At 39.6% G+C, this 23,367-nt stretch overlaps 1 protein-coding gene across 1 annotated transcript in view; it reads right to left on the bottom strand.

Annotated features, from left to right (window-relative positions):
* Window positions 1-23,367, bottom strand: part of wu:fb13g09 (multidrug resistance-associated protein 5) — a 47,016-nt gene continuing 23,649 nt past the window's right edge. The window contains exons 10-29 of the mRNA XM_041797422.1: window positions 22,290-22,640; window positions 22,135-22,206; window positions 21,856-21,980; window positions 21,671-21,743; window positions 19,158-19,361; window positions 18,816-18,941; window positions 18,412-18,523; window positions 18,116-18,300; window positions 17,592-17,738; window positions 15,540-15,669; window positions 15,039-15,192; window positions 8,561-8,689; window positions 8,178-8,364; window positions 6,571-6,660; window positions 6,041-6,233; window positions 5,727-5,886; window positions 4,040-4,118; window positions 3,823-3,936; window positions 3,300-3,464; window positions 1-1,204 (exon numbers count right to left, since the gene is read on the bottom strand). Coding sequence (XP_041653356.1) covers window positions 1,112-1,204; window positions 3,300-3,464; window positions 3,823-3,936; window positions 4,040-4,118; window positions 5,727-5,886; window positions 6,041-6,233; window positions 6,571-6,660; window positions 8,178-8,364; window positions 8,561-8,689; window positions 15,039-15,192; window positions 15,540-15,669; window positions 17,592-17,738; window positions 18,116-18,300; window positions 18,412-18,523; window positions 18,816-18,941; window positions 19,158-19,361; window positions 21,671-21,743; window positions 21,856-21,980; window positions 22,135-22,206; window positions 22,290-22,640 — 2,889 coding nt within the window. The 3' untranslated portion in view covers window positions 1-1,111. The remainder of the gene's footprint in view (window positions 1,205-3,299; window positions 3,465-3,822; window positions 3,937-4,039; window positions 4,119-5,726; window positions 5,887-6,040; window positions 6,234-6,570; window positions 6,661-8,177; window positions 8,365-8,560; window positions 8,690-15,038; window positions 15,193-15,539; window positions 15,670-17,591; window positions 17,739-18,115; window positions 18,301-18,411; window positions 18,524-18,815; window positions 18,942-19,157; window positions 19,362-21,670; window positions 21,744-21,855; window positions 21,981-22,134; window positions 22,207-22,289; window positions 22,641-23,367) is intronic.

Genomic DNA, 23,367 nt, shown 5'->3' with positions numbered 1-23,367 from the left:
TATATATAAAACATTTTATTGCAAACAAGTGCCTTAATGACAAAATTAAACATTAAAAAACATTACAACATTAAAATCTCAAGTATACAAAGGCAATCTTTAAAAAAATCAATGCAATAAAGAGATATTGCAAGATTCATGATTGTTCAGCACATACTTGATTATAAGGCAGAAGTTTATAATCCCCAGCTTTGTGGACAAAAAACAGTTTGAAGACACATCCTGATGTTTCTCGTTTTTCACTTTGCTGCACATTAAATATTTTGTACCACCATTTACTGCAACTTCACTTTTTATCGCCTCTGGGATTACATTGCAAGTACAAAATACTTCCATCAGTGTAAAATGTGCAGATTTTAAACTCCAGCATTTGGATTAAGAGGAGACATTAGCTCACTCCAGAACACAGTACCAGCATGCAGTCTAAAAAAGCATGCTTACATGGCTAACTCCATTAAATGACCTGAAAGGTTTACAGCTCTAGGCACATATTGCATCTGCAATAATTTCCTGAAATTACTGCATTATAACATTGAACTAGGTGCATAAAACAAAGAAACAGTTAACATTTTAGCACATTTTTAGACAGTACATCCATTGTAGGAATGGTTAAAGGTTGTCGCTTGTACATAAAATTAATGGAAGAATCAGTACTTTTCATTTGTAAGTTGTCACTAAATTCCTGTAACATGAGGTCCTAGTTATGGAAAATATACATGAACTACTCACTGATAAGCTCACCTCCAGAATGAGAGGAAGTCTAACATGTCTTCCATGTGTCCACATGAATAATAAAGTGCTGTCATTAGAGTCATTGCTCCTTTTCACTTGCAGCTAACTGTATTTCCCTCAGGTAATAATTCTTTTACCAAAGAGCAGGAAGCTGTTTCCTTCTGTTTGCATAGTAAGATTTTATGGGTCGTTCAGGAGCGTGGTCCCTTGTTCTTTGGTTTGAAAATAAACAGATATTATTAAACAGAGCAGCCTCTGTATTTCGCAACACTTGCACGTCATGGCAGGATTGATTTTAATGTTTTTTTGTGCAATTCAGGTGTTTCCCTGAATATTCGTTGTGTCAGCGCTCACGTCCAGAGTTCTGCTCCAGTGTGTTTTATCTGCTTTGGTTTTCTGAGGCTTCGATCATGGCTCTGAATCTTGATTTTTCATCTGCCAGCAAGGCAGCGGGGCTGTCAAACTCCAAAATCTATGAGAAGGAAAAGGACAGAGAAGTGATCAGTTAAAGCATCTCATACCAGAACGTGATCGATTCATGACAAAACAAAAACTGTGGTATATTATTTTCTCTTTAAATATTATAACCTCAGATGTTTCCTGCAGGCAGCTTATGAAAAGGATTTTGATGTCTGGAAAATACTTCCCTCAGACTGTCTTGTTACGCTTTGGCGGATGACACAAGTTTCTGTAACCAATGCTAATTGATCCCTAAGGGTGCTTTACACTCAGCTGTTTGTATTCAAATCATGCCGTGCTTCAAATTGTAAGTCTTGTTTTGTAATTTCTGCTTCACTGGATGTCTGACAGAAAAAGTTTGACCTTTTGGGATTTTCTATCCGAGTGTTTTAAGGCTGAAAATTACCATATTTTGATGAGGCGGTGGTTATGTAATGCTTAAGAACACGATGCTTGTTCTTTTATTTTAACCTTATCAGGATTACAATTTAAGAAGTGCAATAAAAAAGCAGCTTTAAGACCTTATCATTATTTGGAGAAAGTTTACTGAGGAACTATTGGAGAAGTTTGGTCTGCTTATTCATAAAGTTCTCGGTTGCTAATGTATGCGCCCCCAACAGAAATTATGCAGGTTCGAGACTCTTAATTGCAGCCAGGGAAACAGTCCTGATGGCCTTTAACAATTGTTCCATTGAACCTGTCATAACATTCATTATAATAGAGCTCAGTGTAGTTTTATTCGCTACACAGTTATTTGTGTTTCTGCTGTTAAAAGTTGAGAGAAGTACTGAAAAAGTTTTCCTTACTGTCATATTTTTTGGCACCTTTTCTCTTGGGTACCAAGCATACCTATCTGATCTTAAAGACCCTGTAAAGTGAAAATAAAAAAAATAGAAAATAAAAAGGCGTATATGTACAAGAAACCAAACTTAACATTTTAAAAAAGTTTGACATCTTGCTCTAACAAAATGTTCAATTTATTTCCAAGTATGTCCTTATTGATCAGTCCCATTAAGAAGTATCATTTGGTTTGGCTGTCAATTGCAGGACTTGTGAATGAAAAACAGCGTCATTTATTCTGATTTTCTTCCACATAATAGCATATTTTTGGTTCACATAAATTTCCAACTCTTAAAGTTTAAAAAAATCTAGTTTTTTCCTGTGTATTTAAAACGTATTCAGCTGGAAAATATTAAGTATTACCTCCAAAATAAACAGATCCTCTTTTTTTTGAGAGTGTCCCTAATATGCCATTGCAGTAATGGATAGCTGACATAGATCTTAAAGCAAGAACAACTGTGTGTAGTCCTACTGTGGAGGAATTTGTCAGTGAAAACAATCAAATTTGATGTTTATATTTTCTAAGAGTGGGTGTAGCTTTTCTTAGACATGAATAGGGGGGCCTAAAGAAAAAGGCTGGGGACCACTGCCCTACATGGCAGAGCTGCCTCCACAATGGCGTCGACATGTGACCAGCCAGTCACTGTGGCATCTATGTATGCATGGAAAATAACACTTCTTTTTTTTTTGGCAGACACTGCAGTCGCCCCCTACTGGACAGAAGTAAGGATACAAGGAGGATATACTTGGCACTTGCTTCATCTTTTGCAGCACAAGGCAGTATCAGTTTTATAATACAGTCTTTTTTATTTTATTTATTCCAAAGCAAGAAGTCGACAGCTTTGGTGGTCTAACTACAGCTGAAAAGATTTTCTATTAGGACTTCCTTTTGGCTTGCAACCAATTGTGGAGGAGGCAGCATGTTTTAGTAACATGAATCTTGTCCATCCAGATGCATCATTAACACTTCATTGTACACCACGCACACTGATGGATCCTGAGACAGAGGGCTAAACTCAGTGTTATTACAGAGATAAAGGGAGACTCTCAAGCTGGAAATCATTTGTGTGTTTCATGTTCACTGCTTTCATCACATGCCAACTTTAACATGAGAGCACTTAAGTCAAACGTGCACTGCCGTAACCAATCCATCACCTCAAAGGGACCGATCCACATGGCAAATCAAGGTGTTTCAACTTGAGAATGAGGCCCAACTGTCTGTATAAATTGTGCAATCACAAAGTTGGTCGTGCTGCTTTTATACACACCTGGCCGTTGTCTAGCACCATGACCCTGTCGCAGCTCATCACTGTGTTGAGACGATGGGCGATGATGAGGGTGGTGCAGCGGCCGAAGGCAGAGCGAATGGTCTCCTGAATGAGACGGTCTGTCTCTGTGTCGATGGCTGCCGTTGCTTCATCTAATATAAGAATCTAAAAAAACAAATGAAGAGGAATCAAAAAAGGAACCAGGATTATATTATCTACACAAAGAAAGTGTACTGGTGTATGTTCTTGAAGATTAAGAAGAAAATTAAACAATATTACTTCCACATATTAAAAGAAACACAACACTTGTTTTATTATCTTTGAGATGCCATTAATGTGTACTCCACTAGAGGGCAGTGTTACCCCATACAGAGGCACATACACTCTGACAATACTATGATACAGAAAAGTATTTTTTTCCCCTTTAGTAAAACTGAGGAGAATTTCTCGAGTTTCTGTCATCACCCATGTCCCACTATTCTCCACATATAAATGTGAACTAAAGGTATTACACATTCAGCACCTTGCTGTTTCGCAGCAGGGCTCGGGCCACACAGAGAAGCTGCCGTTCTCCCACTGAGAAGTTCTCCCCGTTCTCAGTCACCTCTGATTGGAGTGAATGAGGCAGCTGGCCCACCTGATGGAGGAGTGAGAGCACATATTAGCAGATTTATCCTTTTCTATTCTTGTACAGTCTTCTTTGAGATAATGAGACTGTGTTTAACAATCGTGTCACTCACCATCTCCTTAATATGCGTCTCCTCAAGTGCTTCCCATATCTGAGAGTCTGTGTATTGATCCCAGGGGTCTAGATTGCTCCTGTAGAAAGAGGACAGGTTGTTTACATCCACTAATGTTATGACTGTATTATATTAACACAACAGGCTCAGCAGTTTGCCGATACTGCTCTGCTATATCTGCTGATGAAGGACAATCCTTGCCTGAAGCTATCAGCATCTGTAAAATAACTGACTGCAAGTTTTTGTGAAAGCAGTGCTGATGTTTGACTTTTGAATGAATGTTGCCTGTCAAATGTTATGCATCTGTTCTTTTATTTCCAATGCTTTATTGCTTTACATTCACATAAATGCTGGGCTCGCACACAGTAAATCAGTAGGGGACTGTTAGAGCCCTCCAGGCTCTCTGAGAGGGTATATGCATTTTTTAAAATATTTGAAATGACATTAGTTCAGTTTTTATTTCAGAATTTTATTTCATCTCTTTATGTGTTGGCATTTTAAGTGTTCAGTGACAAAGAACAGTGATCCATCCTATCAGGGTTCTCTGTCTCTGCTGTTGCTAGGCGGAATAATGCTTCACGTCCAGCTCTGTGATTGGTAAGTCCTCTACAAAACTTTATTACATGTACATACAAAGACTGAAACAGTCTATCTAGTGTGTCAGGTTAAATCTATGGGGCTGCTGTGCAAAAGTACTTCATCGTTATGCCATCGCTGTTCTTGAAAAAGGTTTATTTCAGTAAAAAGTCTTCATTTCATGCTCCTGCTCAGTTAGTTATATTACTAAGTTAGTGATGGTATATGCTTTGTTTTTGCATGATGGCTGATAAATATCAACACTTTTTTAAATAACTGTCTCTGCTGTGCCAATCTAAATGTATTACATATAGGTTATATTGCTGGTTTGTGGTGGTGGATTTTATAAACTCATGGTAACTGTTCACTGTTTTGTGTTGAAGCTTGTGTCGCCTTCCTTGCTCTGTGTGCATCATGATGTGCTGCTTTGCATGTTGTTGTTCTTGTGTGGTAGGGAAGTGTTGGGAGCTGTCATTTGCTTGCGTCTCAGGATGTTTTTAGTATGCTCTGATGAAAAGTGCAATGATGTGACTGTGTGAAAAGCAGATTTACATTACTTATGACATCCGCTGTTTCTTGTTTATCTTTATACAGTTTTTATCTTTGCATTAAGTCTGGACTTATGAGAGCAGCAATGTATTCAGAGCTAGAATTGTTGTGCACTTTTGCAGTATTATTAGAGAGCACAGTGCCTTGGACTGCTTTTAGTGGGGGGTAGGGCCTGTGTGTAAGAGCTGCTGCTGCAGCAAATGTTTCAAGCACAGCTCAAAAATTTCTTTTTAGTATCAAAAACTCAAATGCACAACATTTTGTGCTCCATTCTCACGCAAATCAGACACTGTCGCTTTAAACAGGCAAGCTGATTGCAAGCACATGACTGTCTGCAGCAGAAAGCAGCCCGCTATATAGGAAGGAAGTGCAGAAATGTAAAGCTTGTGACAGATGCCACATCGTTGCAGAATTACACACTCAGGGATTTTCCAATAAAGCAGCTGTTTAAGGGCAGTTCAGTAGCTGAGGGGCACTGATTCACATTCATTACCTCTGCCCTGTTTTTTTTATAAGTGCAAATCCACAAAAATGCATGAGTTACAAGGCAGTGTCATATTACCTGACTGTCCCAATGAAGAGCACTGGCTCCTGAGGAATGATGGCTAGCTTGCTCCGCAGGTCATCCAGACCAATCTGTGCAATATCGATTCCGTCAATGACAATAGAGCCTTTGGCCAGCTCTACCAGTCTGAACAGAGCTACACCCAGAGATGACTTTCCTGCAAACAGAGAGGATAATGCATGAGGGATTATGTGTAAAGCACGTGCGGATGCATGCTTAACTAGCAACAAGTCGATATGCATTAATGGTTCAGTTGCAAAGACTTCAGGAAGCTGAATAAACTTGATCAAAAATGATATGTAATTATAAACCTGATCCTGTGCGTCCCACAATGCCGATGGTCTCTTCAGGCAGGACAGTAAAGGACAGGTTCTTTAGCACAAGCGGCAGATCGTGGCGATAACACATGTCCACATCCTTGAAGGTGATCTTTCCTCGCTGAGGCCAGGAGGGTGCGGGAGCATCTTCCTCAGAACTAAGTCGGGGTGCTTCTTTCTCCAGAGTCTGAGATAAGAAAAAAGGTGATGGTATCAGGTATTAATCTCTTAATCTTTGTCGAGGTGAAAGCCCTTGAACTGATTGAAGTGATTTTCTCTCCATGAGTTTTTCTTTGCACTTGAGACGAAATAGAAGTCTATATTCCCATCTATGGAGTTTGATGGCTGTTGTGTGTAACAAGCACTGTCATGCATCCTCTCACTGGGTTTCTATCTGCTCTCTGCTGTCTCTATAAAACGTAAACAATCACATGCAATTTTACCACTCCCCATCCCTGATCATGAACAATACCTCTGCAGGGCACATAATTCACAATCCCCACTGTGCCAATCGATAAGCTTACCTTTATATAATGATTGATCCTCTCCACTGATGTAAACCTAGCTTCAGTCTCTGTGAGGAGCCGCACCGTGAACTGAAACAAGCCGGTCAGCTGGAGGTGAAAGAAAAGCAGAGGGAGTTGAAGGGTCTGTTGTTTATAGATGCACTATGATCATTATGAATCAACTGGTATTTAAATAAGCAGCTCTTTCAATAAATGAGCAGTAAAAGAGAAAGGAAAAGATTAGCTGATATATCTCTTGTATCTGACGGCATTCAGCAGCTAAAAAGTTGAGCTATTAAAGGGGACATATTTTACCCTTTAAGACATGTTTATATTTGTCTCAGAGGTCCCCCGAAACATGCCTGTGAAGTTTGTTGCTGAAAAAACACTCCAGTATTGGATTTTTGCATGTCTAAAAACCCTTCTGTTTCAGCCCTGCTCAGAACGAGCTGTTTATTTGTCTGAGGGGATGGCCAAGCAAATCTGGGGGCAGGGCTAACTCCCCACTTGACATGATGAGGGGAAAATCTGATAACGGCTTGAAAAAGTAAAATGTAGCCTGAAAAAGGGATTTTTGCATAATATGTCCCCTTTAAAACAGTAATTTCCATTTACAGATTCTGCATAAAAAGTCTGCAGGTGCAGGACCAGGTGGAACCCTTTCAAAGTTATCTGGTGATGATTCAGCTCTGAATAATGTCAAAAAATAAGGACATACAGTAAGTAAGCCAAAAGTCTGCTTGTTGGCTCTAAGTCCTTCATTGCTAACCACTGGTTACTGAACACTGGAAGCTCTTTGCTATCACGTCCAATGGCGTAAACATTGTCTGATGATAGCAGGGCTTAAAATAGTTGTAAGAGTTGTAAGATGCTGCATCATCTTCCTATAATCTTCATATAAGCTGTTTTTATTTATGGAACATTTGAAAAAATCCAGACCCTTGTGCCTGAAATATACAGCCACCCGACTGACTTGTGGTAACAAAAGAAGCATTACATTAAGTTAGAGCAACAGTTTTTAAAGTAAACCTCAACCACTTAGAAATCTGGATGAAAAAAGTCAAAAACGCCTAACAAGGCACACCCAAAATAAACTGAACACTGTGTTTGAACCATTTAGAGTACAATCCCATGCAAGGTGTTTTTAGAAAGGCAACACTCTGTAGTTTCTTCACATACCGTCAGACTAACTGTTAGGACAATTGGTATTGAAAAATATAACAAAAAAAACAAATATTTATTTTCCCATCTGAATGTTTATAGTGAAACAAAGGCATGGATTTTCATGTGCAGAGGAGCTTCTAATGGAGAGTTGTTTATAGTCTGACAAATGCATTAATTTTGGCTGGTTTTATCTTGGAATAGCTAACATGGTTAGAATCCTGAGAATTAGAGCTCTCTGCTGGTGTATTGCATGCGGTATTTTTATTTACAGCCATTTTGTAAATAATGGAATAATTTTAATACAAATCTTGTGGACCCACTGGCAGATTTAAACACTAAGGGGAAACTTTTCTAGTAGCTGTTAGTATCCTGTCTGGAGCTTCTAAAGATTGTTATTTTTAAAGCTTTCACAGCTGTCGGCATCTACATTTTCTGTGTAACAGCATGCATAATTTACCAACCTGCACTGCATACGATATGGCCAGGCCTGCGTACGCTGGAGGTATTTGATTGTGCATGAAGACAATAAGAAGTGCTACAGCAGTGATAAGCGAGATGCTGATGAGGTCCAGGCGGACGGCCATCCATCGCATGGCGCAGCTGAAGAGGTAGTTGGAGGCCTGGTTTGTGTCCAGTAATTCCTGATATCTGAAAGCAGCAAGAGAGAGAGAGATGAACCATTTTCAGCTGGAGCAGAAATAAGAAGACCTCCGGAGATAATTTTCTGGTACGAGGCCCAGTTTGTTTACCAACCTCGAAATAAACCGGAAAAACTACAGCATGAGATTGGATGGAATTAAACTTTTATCATCTCCATCCCCCTCGCAGGCACCTCTATGCTCACCTTTGGAGGAAGTCTTGCCCTCTTCCGTAGGCATGGATTGTGGAGAGTCCCTGCAGGCTGCTGGTGATGTGAGAGGTGAATGGTGATTGGCTGATGTTCTCCAAGCGTTTCAGCTCACGTATCAGAACCCTGGATAGAGAGAGATGATGTTTTACATTTAAAGCCCATGTGAGGAGTTTTTCACTGGTTATGAAACAGACCGAACTTAATATTGATGTGTCTATATGGCCTAGGAAAAAAACAAGAATATCAGAGACAATGCAGATTATTTCTAGATTTTTAGTTTTAATGCACCCCGGCTGAATGTTAGACAACATCATCAAAGATACTGTTAACAATCATCTGTTTTCACAAAAGAGAGTCAAAATGAGTGGTCCATATGAATTCTAATAAAACAAGGATGAAGCACTGTGCAGGGAAGACTCTACAAGTAGATAGGATGTGCTTTGTCCACAGGGGGCGCCAAAAGCAACACAAACGGAAAGTTTTTCAATGCTGCTTTAACTTCCTTCTGCATTAGAGTTATATCAATGGTTAGTTTTATGTAGGGATAGAAGCTATTTGTAGTATATTGTTATCATTTGTGAAAAAGGCAGTGTGATGACCCCCATTAATAGGCTAACTAATTTTACACATACAGTGCTTAACAAATTTATTAGACCACCTGTCATATTTTTCTCAATAACCATCCAGCATCATGAAGTGCTTGAATACGGACTCTTTCATTTTCAGTGAGCTCTCCACGTTTTACCATTTTGAACAGGAATGAGGGATTTCAAACTGAATTCACCCAAATTGGAGCTGGCTAACTGGGCTTCTCTGAGAAGTCAGAAATTAATCAAGCATAACATTCAACCACTAAAACTCATTTTTTTTGTTCAGGAATGCGAGTAAATAACTATAATTTGACATATTAATCAAGATATAAAAATATTAATGTGCTTTACTATTGTTCAGTTTTTTTGTAAATCAGTAAATCTGAAAATCCGTGGATAACAATAATAATTCTATTTTAGCATTAAAAATATCATTTGGGTTAAAGAGCTTCTACATATTGGTGTATTAACCATTGCAGAAACATAAAAAAGGATTTTGGTAATTACCAATGCTGTTAATTTAGGGCAGCTGTGACATAAACCTTACTTTGGTTAGGGTTAGGGTGGTCTAATAAATTTGTTAAGCACTGTATATACATACAAAATTGGTAAAATATACAATTTGAAATAATTTTAAAATATTCTTTGCTTTTTTTGAAGGCATCTGGTGGCCCCCTCTCAGTGTCCCCCTAGGGGGGTCCCAACCCCCACTTAGAGAACCATGGACTTAATGTAACATAAACAAAACGTAGCATAGCATAATTAAACAATGAAAACATAACGAAACAACACAATGAAACATAATGTAACAAAACATAACAAAATGTAGCATAGTGTAATTAAAGGTAATGTATTGTAAAAAAAATGTAATACAACAAAACAAAACTTAATGAAATGTAATGTAACGCAAGGAAACACAACGACTCATTTCAAAGGTGAAGTCAGGTAATGAAAAATAACAAAACGGTACAAAATGCGCCGAAACGTGCCGTAAAGTTAATGAAACCTAATGCAACACAACATAACGAAACTGTACAACATGTAACAAATATGATGTAAGGTATCTAAACATAACTAAATGCAGCCTAACGAAACATAACAAAACATAACAAACTGAAACGTGACACTATGCAACAACGAAATGTAGCATAGTGTAACTAAAACGTAATGTCTGTAATGGTACAAAATGTAGCATAGCGTAACGTAGCATAGCGTAATGTAGCATAGCGTAACATAGTACAGTATAGTAATGTATTATATTGCATTGTGATGTACTGTAAAGATCTGCTTTTATTTGGAAAGAAAATAAGGAACCTCAGGTGACATGAACATGGAGGAGGAACTTGTTATGGATTGAAAAGGAAATAAGTGAATAGTAACACTTGTGTTTGATAACAAGCTTCAGATGTCTTTTGCCTGGTGCTCATGGCTGTCTGTAATTGTATTTAAAGTGAAATGAGACATTCAGGAGCAGTGGTGGAGTTATTTTACATCACTGTGGTTGCAGGGAGACTCTGTAGTTGCTTAGCTATCATGAGGGCTGAGGGTGACAATACAGCATGCAATAAGTCACAATTGAAAATACTAATGCTCTTATCACCGCCCTTAATGAACTGCAACTAATGCATTCATGCTGACTATCAGTGAGGCACAAATGAATAGTTGCATATTTGAAATAAACACATACCTACATTAATGAGAGAATTATGCCCCTTAGCTCTAGCAATAAGTTACATTCATAGCTAACCACATGGTCTTAAGTTGCCACAGCAACTCGGCTTTTAACAGACCAAGGCTCTGCACATGCAAGCACCAGGTAATGACAATGCTCAAACTATCTGGCCCTAAAAACAAACAGCTATTCCTGGTGTTGGCATTACACATGATAAATGTCTGCCAAGAGAAAACAGAAAGAGATGTCAGGAAATGTATGCAAACATACTCCAGGGTATGAGAGCTAAACTTCCAAATAAACTGCATTAAACTGGAAACATAAAGACAGTTTTATCCTACAATAAGCCAATTTAAGTACAAAGTTGAGGCTTTAATTTAAAGAGCTCAAGTTTGAATTTAGCATACCAAAATGAGGTAAAAAAGACAAAATCGTTCCCCGACGGAGCATTAGTCCTATCTCTGATTCATGTTGTGTAAAATTATGAGCGTCCAGACGTATGAAACACCGCAGAACTAGCAGCCAGATAGAAACCACACTGGCAATCATGTGGCAGTGCGAGTCAGAAAAGTTTACTGACAAAAGCTGGACTATCTTTCTGCTTTTAGACACTTCCTTGGAATGGATGATGCCTGTGAATTACAAACTTCCCATGAATCACTGCATTTCTCATAATAAAAAAAAACAAAACAGAAGAGTGAGGGATGGAGAGAACATGACACTTTCTCGCTGCAGGGCTGGGATCCAGACAAACATGTTTATGCCCTCGGCATTTCATTTCAGGCTTTAATAAAAGCGGCTAGTGGGTAATTTCAACGGGAGATCCAGTTTAATGAAACATACATATTCTGAGACTTTGAAAGACACAGCTTTTTAATGGTGATCACTACAGATGAGGGCCATCTCTTCTCTTTGGTTTTTCAAAGCTTCATCCTTCAACATCAATTCCCCTTGAACTGCCTGCAAATCAAGAGCCTCTTAAAAGATAAATAAAGATATTTTCTAAGTAAATTGATCCCTCTAGAGACAAACTGGCATCAGTTCTGATTAAAGGCATAAAAAATTGAAGTTAATGTAGGAACAGTAATGAAGTGATTCAGGGAGGAGCGACAGTGAGTGATGTGAGCCGAGAGACTGCTCAGCTGTGAACCCCAATCATTCCTTTATTACCCCCTGAAACCCCAGCTCTGCCAGACAGATATGATGTTAAATCTCAATCTCCATGCATGTCGTATTTTAGATCTGACTCTGATGGAAAGCTTCAAATCTCGTGTTCTGTTTATATGTCTGTGCACTTTGTGCTTTCTTATCAACACTAGTGGAAAAAATAACTCAGAGATCACGCTTGTCTTTCTTGCTCAGATAGAGGAAATAACAAGGCAGCACGCTTATTTCCCACGACACCAGCAAGCTGTTGTTTCCCTCAGCGGATTCCCATTTATTGCACAATTGCTGCAAAACCGTAAATAATGACTAAAGCAGCGTTATCAGATCATGCAGGAAGATGATAAAAAACTGATAAATCTCCTTAGAGATAAAGAAAACGCTGAGCTTTACTGCAGTTATTTACCTGCACTATTCTCCTGTTACATTTCAAATCACAGCCTGAGAAAAGTTTATATTAGAATAAGTTTGTTTCTACTGATTCAACATGATTAAAAGTTGTTTTTCTACCTGTGTAAAAATCTGTTCTTCTAAGTGTAATAAAGTCCATATCTGCTCTCTTAAACAAAGACAATAAAAGTGAAGTCATAAGTAGAGAATTATCTTTATAGCTACTTTAAAGCGACTTCTTTCTTGTCGTTGTTTACTCAGAGTTTCTATATATGCAATCAAAGTAAATCCATTACAACTTATCAAATGCTGGTGTGCATTTGCTGCAAAAAAAACAAAAAAACAAGATTGATTTAAAGAGTTTTTAATATTTTTGCTTTAGCATCTCTGTATGAGCTACGGTCACCTTGTATTCAGTGTTAATTTTAGCAGCTATTTTGAATTTAGTCCTTTAATAAAATATCTCTAAGTTTTGTCACATTTAAGTCATTTTCACTCAAGGTCTTTTTAAGATACATTGTTTGGGCTTTTATGTCCTTTATTCACAGAGGAGTACAGTGGAGAGAGTTGGAAACAGGAATGAGAGAGTGAGGGAGAAACATGCAGGAAAGGAGCCACAGGATGGACTTGAACCCGGGCCTCCTGCATGCATGGGGCGCGCCTTAAACCTCTAGGCCAGGGATGGGCGGCATTAATTTTGTCAGTGCCAAAGGGGCAAAATGTTACAAATTGTTAACCTGACATGCTAGATGGATTTGTTTCTCACATCTATCTGGGAAAGCTTCAATAGGAGATGTTTGGGAAAAGGCAGAGGCTTTGAAAAAACTCTGAGTGTGATTGGATGAACGTTCTGTCTGTCACATCTCTACATAAATAAAAATAAAAATAAAATCAAGTTAAATAAAATTAGAATAGCAGATAAGGTAGTAGCATATAAAAATTAGGAATGAATGCTTTTCAAATATTTTAATGAAACAAAAAAACAAAACAAAAATAAAACAAATTGGGAATTTAATGAATAAACGTCTAATTTTAATGAAATAAAAATGTAAAAAATAAATAATACAGAAAAAATAATTTAAAAAAATAAAATGAATAAAAAAATTGAAAATGAAATAAAAAACAAATAAATGAAATTCAGAAGTTGATAAATAAATTTCAACTGTTTAATGAAATAAAACATAAAATAAAGTTTATTCAAAACAAAGTTTAAAAAAGGAATTCAAAAGTAAAAGAGTATACACAAATATTAGAAAGAATAGAATAAACATATACCTTCGAAAATCAAAAGAAATTGAAAAAAAGTTTCAATTTGTTTTAATCAATTCAAAAATCTCATAATATCAAAGCATATACCAGCTACAAAAGATTAAATTTGTTTTCATGCTTTCATAGCAGATTTTGACTCTTTTCCGAAGGTTTATGATTTAGCGGTATTTGAAATTGAATTCAGGGCCGCATTTAAGAAGGTGGAGGGCTGCATGTGACCCCCGGGCTGCCCGTTGCCCAAACCTGCACCTAGGCCATCTGCACCCCTACTATCATAAGTTTTAGTCCACCTTTAGTCAATAAAATGTCCTTACATTTTAATCTTTACTTTTAGCGACTACATTTATTATTGTCCGAGCACCGACCTCAGAGCAAGGACCATTCTGAAACTTTTATTATTCTTCTGCCAGGTGAATCGCTAATTCAGGGGCCTTAAAATGCTTAAAACTCACCAAAACTGTCCCCCCTGTGGAAATTTTAGTATTTTTGGGGAACTGTACAAGTTCACCTCACAGGGGCCCCACAATGGCCCCAAACGTGAGATAGGTGACTGGGTAAGCGCTACGGGCATGAAAATTGGTACACTTATGTATAATGACAAGACAAAAAATGACTCCCCCTTTGAAAAAGCCTCTTGGACCCATGCCCAAATCCCAACAGGAAGTCCTCCAGCTTCAACTCAATTTCAAAATAAGGCTTTTTCAGTTGATGTTGAATGACTTTAACCTGTCGTAACTTTTCTATACACTGTCCTGGGTTTCTCAAATAATTTTTGCCAACACAACTGTATCACACTTCACATGCAAACATCTCATCAGAGCGCCCCCTACTGGCAACAAGAAGAGACACAACTGGAACAGCCTTTATTGTTGTATAAATCATATCATGGTTGATATATAGCCTTGTTAATATTTGGCTGCATGTAAATGCCAGTCCTTTTTAGACAAAAATCGATCTACTCTGTAGTTATGAGGTTTGTTCTGTTTCAATTAGTGTACAAAAAACAAAGTAATTCAACCTTGAATCTGTTTTGTGTATTGTTTCGTGCTTTGAGTGTTTCCAGGAACGTTCCCACAACGAGACAGATTTTTCTGAGAAAGTTTACAGAAGCGAGCAGAATGTTTACTTGGCTGTTTTCAGATGTCAGGATTCAAGCAACTCCAAATGAATGCAAACATTGCTTCACGTCTGCAGGCAAACAATTTGTAAGTGACAAGCCAGTGTGTAACCATCCGTTTATTTGGATGTTTTTGTATAGCCTCAAAACTTAACAAATGCAGCTATAAGCTCCCGGCTTCCTAAAGTCAGTCGGGCGCTTGTTTTTTTAATTTGTGTAGAGGGAACTTGGAGAATGATTTTGAATCCGTAGGCGTAGAGAAACACTGACCTTGAGACACGGTTGACGACGCAGAGGAAGGCTCCCAGTGGAAATATGGAAAGAAGGAACCAAGGGAAGACGATGCCCACCATCCCCAAGCAAAACAGCACCAGGGTCAGGTTCTGCAGTAGCATTTCAGCTTGCATGGTGAGACGAACGTCAACTTTAGAGAGGAAACATTACATATCAGACACACTGTTGGGTACGTGTGAAGAAAACTTTTTGTTTGTGCCCCTTAAGTGTTGTTTTGCTCCCCCAGAAGAGAAAAAAGTAGTACAAAAATAGTATTCCAAGAAACAAAAAGCAACCATCCAAAGAAAAATAAACAGAAACCCACAAATCAACTTGTCAAGCAACGACACCAGAGAAGTGTATAACACAAAGCCAGTCCCTCAGGCTAAAAAAACTCCATGTGAAAACACTTTTTCGTGACACTACACCTTGTCAAACGCTGTAACTTCACTGAATGAGAGGGGGAAAGATTCCCAGTCAGCACAAATCAAGCCTCACCCTCATCCATGTCTCTGGAGAAGCGGGTCAGGATGCGGCCCAGAGGTGTTGTATCAAAGAAGTGCATGGGGCTGAGCAGGAGCCGGCGGAACAGTTTGTCGTGGAGCACGGAGGCAGCCTTCACCGTGCACTGTCAACACAAACAAAGTCTGTGTTTCAACATGAGACCTGACACATGTAAACAAACAATTTGGAGAGACATACGGAAAAAGTCAAGGCTTATATAAACACTCAGCTGGGAGGAAATTGTCTGTGGTGTGTGCACAGCAGAAAACACACACTGCATAGAAACAGTGATACTGAATTGTTGCCTGCAGAGCTACAAATGCTGCACCCCCATATGCTGAGCATGTGCACACACAGTCGTGGGAAGTTGTTTTTTCACTCATAGAAAGCAAGCTGTCAAAACTTAATCCCATAATGAGTTTCTGGAAGGCTGACATAAAGGTTATGACCTAATGAGCAAGCGTCATTTCTGCAATTGGATGGAAATTACATGTGGCAGCAGAGGACAAATTAATTCTATTAATGGAATATTCAACACTCCCAGAGATCTCCTCACAGCCAGGGGTGAAAAAAAGATTAGCCATCTTTGAAAAATTAGCAATTTCAAGTGGCACACATTAACGTGGGGACCTGACCCCTGCTATACAGTGTCAAGACAGGTTAGCTTTAAAAGGAAGGGCCAAAGGGGCAACCATACGCACTCATCCCATCTTTATGCCATGTCTCTCAGCTTCTTTTGTATTCACATACACACACAGAGGTTGTAAAGCTGTGAGACATGGCCGGGGACAGATAAATGGATTGGGCCCATGGGCATTTTCAATTATAGCACAGGAAGCATGAGAGCATGAAAAATGACAATAAAGACATTTATGCAGGACAATAAAAACATTTATGCAGGGTCACCGCTCAACACTGGCAATGAAACATTTTTTCATACTCCTTTTCCATACCAATATTTCTGTTATGTTATTTTGTGCTATTCTATGTAAAGTTATGTTATGCTTTGCTATTCAGTGCAATGCTGTTATGTTATGCTATGCTATGCTATGTTATGCTATGCTATGCCATGCTTTGCAATGTTATGTTATGTTATGTTATGTTATGTTATGTTATTTATTTTGGGAGGTCAAAAATCTGACATTTTTAATTGCGAACACTACCAAATTTCTGTTCTGAATCCTGATTAATCTCTCATTTTGTTTGCTATTTTGTATTTGAAACGGCTTTTGTTTTGTTTTGGATTAGCATTAACCTAAACTGGGGATAATTCACTTCCTGTTTGGAGATGGACCTGCTTTAATTTCAAATAAAAGCAAGGAACTTATGATAGAAGATTATGACGTTATATTTTGGGGAGAAATTAAGTTCTGTGTATGTATTCGACACAGCGCACAGGCAAGCCAACATATTTTCTTGGCCCATTTTTTTTGTAAAACTCGTTAATTTACGCAGACAAAACGTTCCCATCTACAGCCGATATGCACCAGCTCTCTCCAAGCTCGTAATAACAACAGGATCAAATTACACGGAAATCACTGGAGGCTAATGCTACTACTATAGCCAAGCACCTCATACGACCCAACTTCAAAAATCCTGAAATATTCCTTTAAGGTGGCTCATTTACTGGCTTTTGCAGACAGCTGTATGACGACACTCAAGTTTTTTTTCTCTGTTGCACTGACCTCATTTTTAATACCTGAGTTGCTACTTGGGTTTCAGTCAGGTCTTTTTCTGAGGAGATGTTGTGATACACAGTCACAGATCTCCTGATATGGTCAGAAGTGTCAGATGCTGAACAAGGACACACCTATGTGTCTAACCAGTCAGAGGAAAGCAGGCCGATATAAAAGGGGGCTTTAGAATTGCCTGTCAGACAAGGGCTGAGTTAGGGTCTTCACCAACAGCACGATGAGAGGACTCAGGTTTCTCGTTTTTGATCTACTCCTGGAGCTTCACAAAGAAGAAATAATAAACAGCTGCTTTAAAGTTCATCAGTGATTAAGAGGACAGGGTTATCTTGGGTTAGCAGTAATGAAGGCTTACCTTCACAAACACGAGACCTCTCATTGTCTTCAGCAGTAAAGCCGCTCCCATGGACGAAACATAAACAGCAGAATAATACTGAATGTGTGGGTTGAGTCTCATACTGTTGCCTGAGGTCGTCTCGTTCACCGAGATGAAGGATGTGTTCTGAGGGCAGATGGAGCAAACAAATCACAAAAACTGAAAGGAAAAAATAAATGTTTACTCTGATGCAGAGAAATTGTTGGAAACTGAGGCATTATTGGCATACAAAGAGCACATGAAAACCAGTCTGCTCCATGGTGTTTACTATTCAGAGCACATTTTTCAGCAGCTACCAGCTCCTGCTTTGCTGCACATCTGCTTCTTCACTGCTTGTGCTTGTTTTTAATTAACTTTACCAGGGTGCCGTTACTTTTTTAATCATGCACATTCAAATTAATGCTCATCCGGCTCCAAAAGCTCACTGGAGAATAGCAGATCGACTGAAACATAAACTAAAAAGAGCTGTTTATTAAAGCTAAAGGGATCGTCTTCTAACTCACCCCACTGCCCTGTTTGATCCAGTGGCTCAGCCACCAGTTGCTGAAGGCTATGCTGCCTGTGGTGGACAGGAAGAGGAAGATGTTGATGAGGAAGATGACTGGACCGCCTGCAGCCTTGATGTAGGCAGCATACACGGACCAGGCGACTGCACCAGAGCCCTTCTCTTCAGCTCTCATCAGTTGTTCTGAATAAAAGATGCAAGGAAGAATGCAGAGAATTGTGAAATGCTTGCATGGAAATAAAGTGTTTAGCATTTATTCTGCACAAAAAGTGAAAAGTCAAGAGAGGCCCTCACTTCCTTTGCTGCTTTCCACCTTTGGTCCGACTTTAGCTACATTAACGGTGCTGTCAGCCTTTTCTGCGACCCCGCTGTTCTGTTTGTTTTTTAAATTCTCTTTAACCAGATTCTTAGAGACGAAAAGATGGAGAAAGAAAGAGTTTTAGTGCACAGCCTCTGCAGCAACAACACCCTGCAAGGCAAAGAAACAGCAGTATCTTTGACAGGGTCTTTAGCAGCCCACCAGTAAATCAATGCACGAATAAATAATGAAAGGCCATGTGTGAATTAACATTTCCTGGCTACTGGGCCCTCCTATCTGGGCTTATGAATTATTCAGCTTGTAAAGCTCACTGTTATTGTGTAGAGGGGCAAAGATGCCTCCGTCAAAAGAGCTGGCCTGGCGCCTGGTGCGGGCTTACCTCCTGTTGCATGCTGTTGAACAGTGTGGCATAGTCACGCTCTTTGGCCATTAGCTGAGCATGGGTGCCGCACTCGGATATCTGCCCATCCTTCATTAGGATTACATTGTCACACTCAGACAGATACTAAAAAGACAAATAACAGAGAAGAAGTGCAGGGCTTAGTGTTGCAGATGCTCTCCTTATATAGAAATTCAATCATGTTGCTTTTAGAGCTTCTCGCTTTTGGTTATTAAAGGCACAAAAACATCAAAAGGCTGGGAGTTTTTCCACAACTTGACCTCTTTAGGAAAAGATATTCTAAAGGAAAATGTATGATTATTAGATTTTAAAGACCCTTACCTGCAGCTGGTGGGTTACAAAGAGTACCGTCTTGCCTTTGGCGAAACCCCTGATAGCTTTATGGAAGACATGGTAGCCCACGCATGCATCGACAGCACTGAGAGGGTCATCGAGGAGAAGAATGGGCCGCTCACTATAGAGAGCCCGAGCCAGGCTCACTCTCTGACGCTGCCCTCCACTCAGGTTGGCACCCCTCTCTCCAATCTAGAAAGAGGAAGTCCAGTGTAGTTGCAATGAAATGCCAGTAATCAATGGAGCCAAAATGCTTGATATATTTGTTAGATTTTTTTCAACCTGAAACCTTTAAAAACATTTTTAAAACCTCCTTGAAAGAATTGATCTTATTCCTGAAAGTCTTATTTGCTCAAGCAGGTCATAAGGGTGTCAGGGTGAATTTTAGTCTATAGATTCGCTGAGATCTTCTGTATGACCTTATAAAATTTCACAAATTCAGACCATCATCTTCTTTCCCCTCTCTGAATGCACCACACTCATTTACTCTATTAAGAAAAACTCATTTAAAAAAAATCAACTGACTTCAAAATTATGCCGGCTCTATCAGAGCAATGGCATGAAGAACACACAATGACTCCAAACAGCACTGATTAAAGTGTCTGTGCTTCCATCTAGTCCAAGATTCAGACTCTTGGCAGAAAAAAAATGATCTGTGTAACAAAAGTTTATTCCCAGCTTCTTTTTTGGCATCGCTCAGCAAGAGCAATAAGGAATAACAGGTATGTCTTTATGGATAGATGCATCTAATATCTTTAATTTAGTGAGGTTGAGGTAAATACTTAGTTTATCTACCTCAATATTTATGAATGACCCTGTTGAGGGGGGCAATCATGTTTTAAAAAAAAGCAGTGAAAGTGCCTACTTGGATGTAAAAAAAAAAAAAAAAAAAAACCACTGGGCCTTCTCAGGTACCCCCCAACTGGGTAAAATTTGACTCTTTGGTGCTTTCTAAGAGGGTAAGATTTTAAAAAGTGCTCACCAAGGTGCTCTTTAAGAGGGCAAATTTGACAAGTGCCATCTTTGGTTCCCTCCAGGTTGGTCAAATTTGACAAAGTGCCTTTTATGGTGCCCTGCAAGTCCACAGAATTCAACAAGATGACCTCTTTGGTGCTCTGTAATCAGCCAAACTTTTATAGATGTCATCTTTGGTGCTCTCTAAGTGGACAGAATTGAACAATTACCCTCTAGGGTGCTCTTTAAGTAGGGAAATTTGGCAAGTACCATCTTTTGTGCACTCTTTATGGGAAAAAATAATGAAGTCCCCTCTTTGCTCAGTTTTAAAAGGACAATATTTGAGAAAGTACCCTCTGCAGTGCCTTCCAAGGGAGCAAGGTTTGGAAAAGTTCTTCCTTTGGCCCCTCTATGTGGACAAACAGTGACTATGTGCCTACTAGGGTGCTCTGTAAGTGTGCAAATTTGACAAAAGACATCTTAAGTGTGCCCTCTGAATTGGAAAAAAATGATCAAAATGCCCCCTTTAGTCCCCTTAGAGTGCCTCCTTGGATCCACTCAAAGTGGGCAAAACCTGACAAAATGCCCTCTAGGCTGCCCTCTAAGTGGACAAATCTGACAAGTGCCATCTCTTGTGACCTCCAGGTCAGTCAGATTTGACAAAGTGCCTTTTATGGGGCCCTGCAAGTGGACAGGATTTGCCAATATGCTGTCTTTGGCGCTCTCTTAGTGGACAAAATTGGACCTTTACCCTCTGGGATGTTCTATTAGTAGGGACATATGACAAGTGCCATCTTTAATGCCCGCTTAATGGAAAAAAATAAGGAAGTGCCATCTTTGCCCCCTTTAAAAGGACAATACTTGATAAAGTGCCCTCTGTGGTGCCTACTTAGTGGACAAGATTCAGCAAAGTGCCTGCTAGGGTGCTCTTTAAGTGGGCAATTTTGACACGTGCCATCTTTATTGCCCTCCAAATTGGAAAAAAAAATTCAAAGCACCCCCTTTGCCCCCTTTAAGAGGACACAATTTGACAAAGTGCCCACGAGGGTGCCCTCTAGGCTACCCTTCAAAGCTTGGAAAACATTCCTCTGGGGTCCCGTCTTAGTAAAAAGAACCCTCTTTGGTGCCCACTTAGGGGGCAAAATTTGACTTGGCAGCCTCTAGGATCCCCGCTAGGTGGAAAAAATGTCAAAGTTCCCTTTATGGTGTAAAACCTGATAGTGTACTGTAGCGAGCACATGTCCAATAGTGAAGAAAAAGAAATTAAGTGCCATGAAGTTCACTTGTCCCTGATATCCTCAGTAGTGTGTCATTGTGAGATAAACAGTCAATGATTCCTCATCAGTTATATTACAGAGCAGTAGTACATATAATAAATAATGTCAAATTTTAACCATGATGTACTTTTCTAAATATAAGCCAACATTTTATGAGCTGGTGCCCTACAACATGCAGCAGGAACTATTTTAATTATTTCACCCCTGCTTCTCAAACATCCTGAGTCCACTGGAATAAAGCAGCATCAATGAGGTTATTTGTACCCGTACCTCTGTCATGTCTCCATATGGGAGCTCTGCGAGATCAGGGAGAAGACAGCAGGCCTCAAGCACAGTGTTATATCTGGTAAAAAAATAATGAGGGAAATGGTGAATTGGGAATAAATCAAACCTTACGCAATCATGCGTTACTGCTTGTGTTCTTCGTGAAATCATTATGCAGATGCTGATCTTACTTGTTTTGGTCGTACTCGTTTCCAAAAAGGATGTTTTCCTTTAGTGAGTGATTAAGGATCCAGGCTTGTTGTGACACATAAGCGAAGCCGCCACTGGCTGCTACGTTTCCTTCTAATAAGGTCATCTGCAGCATCAAAACAGAAAAATGAAAGCACTTGGAACACTCCTCTTTAAATCACAGGTTGCTGCTTATCTTTGTGAATAGATAAGAGCTTTAGAGAGGTTGAAGTTATCTTTACTGCTCTTATTCACGTCTGTGCAGCATTGTTCAATCTCACCTGTCCCAGTAGGGCAGACAACAGAGAGCTTTTTCCACTTCCAACACCTCCACAGATTCCCACCAGTGAACCCTAGCGAGGAAGAAGTGGCGTTGAGGGAATTGCATAAAGCACCTTATATGAAAATCTCTTTAATGCGTGTGTTTTTGTTGTACCGTCTTAATTCGTAGGTCAATGCGGTGCAGGGTCTTATGCAGTGGAGGTCGTATGCTCTGAGTAGAGGAGATGGTGCTTTGCGGACTCTCCTGCTCCATGTTTGTGAGGAGGCTTTGCGCCGTGGGACTTTCCTTGCTTCCTTTGCTGTCGTCCGTGGAGATGTAAAGGGTGAGCTTCTCCCGTCGCAGCACACGCCGCATGCCTCGCCCCTTCTTGGGAGGGTGGTTGGGCTTTGCGGCCGGAGGACGAGCTTTTTCCCAAGCCAGAGTGGCATCCTGAAATTCCACTGCATTGCTGGGGTCGTCCATTTTGACGAGAATGACCTCTCTGTCGTCCATCATGAAGAGCCTCTGCAGAGACATGCACAACAGGACACTTTATGCAACATTTACATTTCACCATGTGCATTTGTACTATCATCTTTTACCACTATTTTAATCAGGTCAAGAAACAACATTTTTATCCTCTGTATGCCCTGCACTCATGGCAGAATTGACATTAAAATCCCTGATCTTACACCTATTGCTCATCAACAACATTTGCACAACACCAGCACAGCTCTTCTTTTTTGCATGACTACAGGAAGTTTTTCGATACAAGCTCAAAGTTTCAGACTTCTGCACTCTTGAATTCTGCTGTTATGAAACATATGGGACATCCTGTGGTTAAGCTGCACGTCAGACTCATCATTTTATCACGGACGACATAAGCGTAGGGAACACCAAGTACTTCAGGCTTTTTGGTACAGCCTTGCCAGGAGTGATTGCTTACTTAACCCTCACTTGCTCTGTGAAACCATCTCTCACTAGCATGTGACTTTTACCATGTTTGTGAAATACAGTATGTCTCTAATGTCAGTATGTGGTTCAGGCAGGTCTGTTTTTAGTAACAACGGGGGGCACAGTTTGTTTGCCTGTGAGCCCGGTAAAACCTGCTGGACCACCAGTTTAGTGTACTTACAATGTCTAAGTCCACTTTAGTCTGTTGACCTTCATAACGTACATGCCATTGTTGACAAAGCGGATAAACACTGATACACAAACACAGGGACTAATGTATACACTCTTAGACTAACAG

The sequence above is a fragment of the Cheilinus undulatus genome, linkage group 10, assembly GCF_018320785.1.
Source record: "Cheilinus undulatus linkage group 10, ASM1832078v1, whole genome shotgun sequence".
NCBI classification, from domain to species: domain Eukaryota; kingdom Metazoa; phylum Chordata; class Actinopteri; order Labriformes; family Labridae; genus Cheilinus; species Cheilinus undulatus.
Note: the sequence above shows the minus strand (reverse complement) of the source record. Positions and strands in the feature narration are given on the sequence as shown.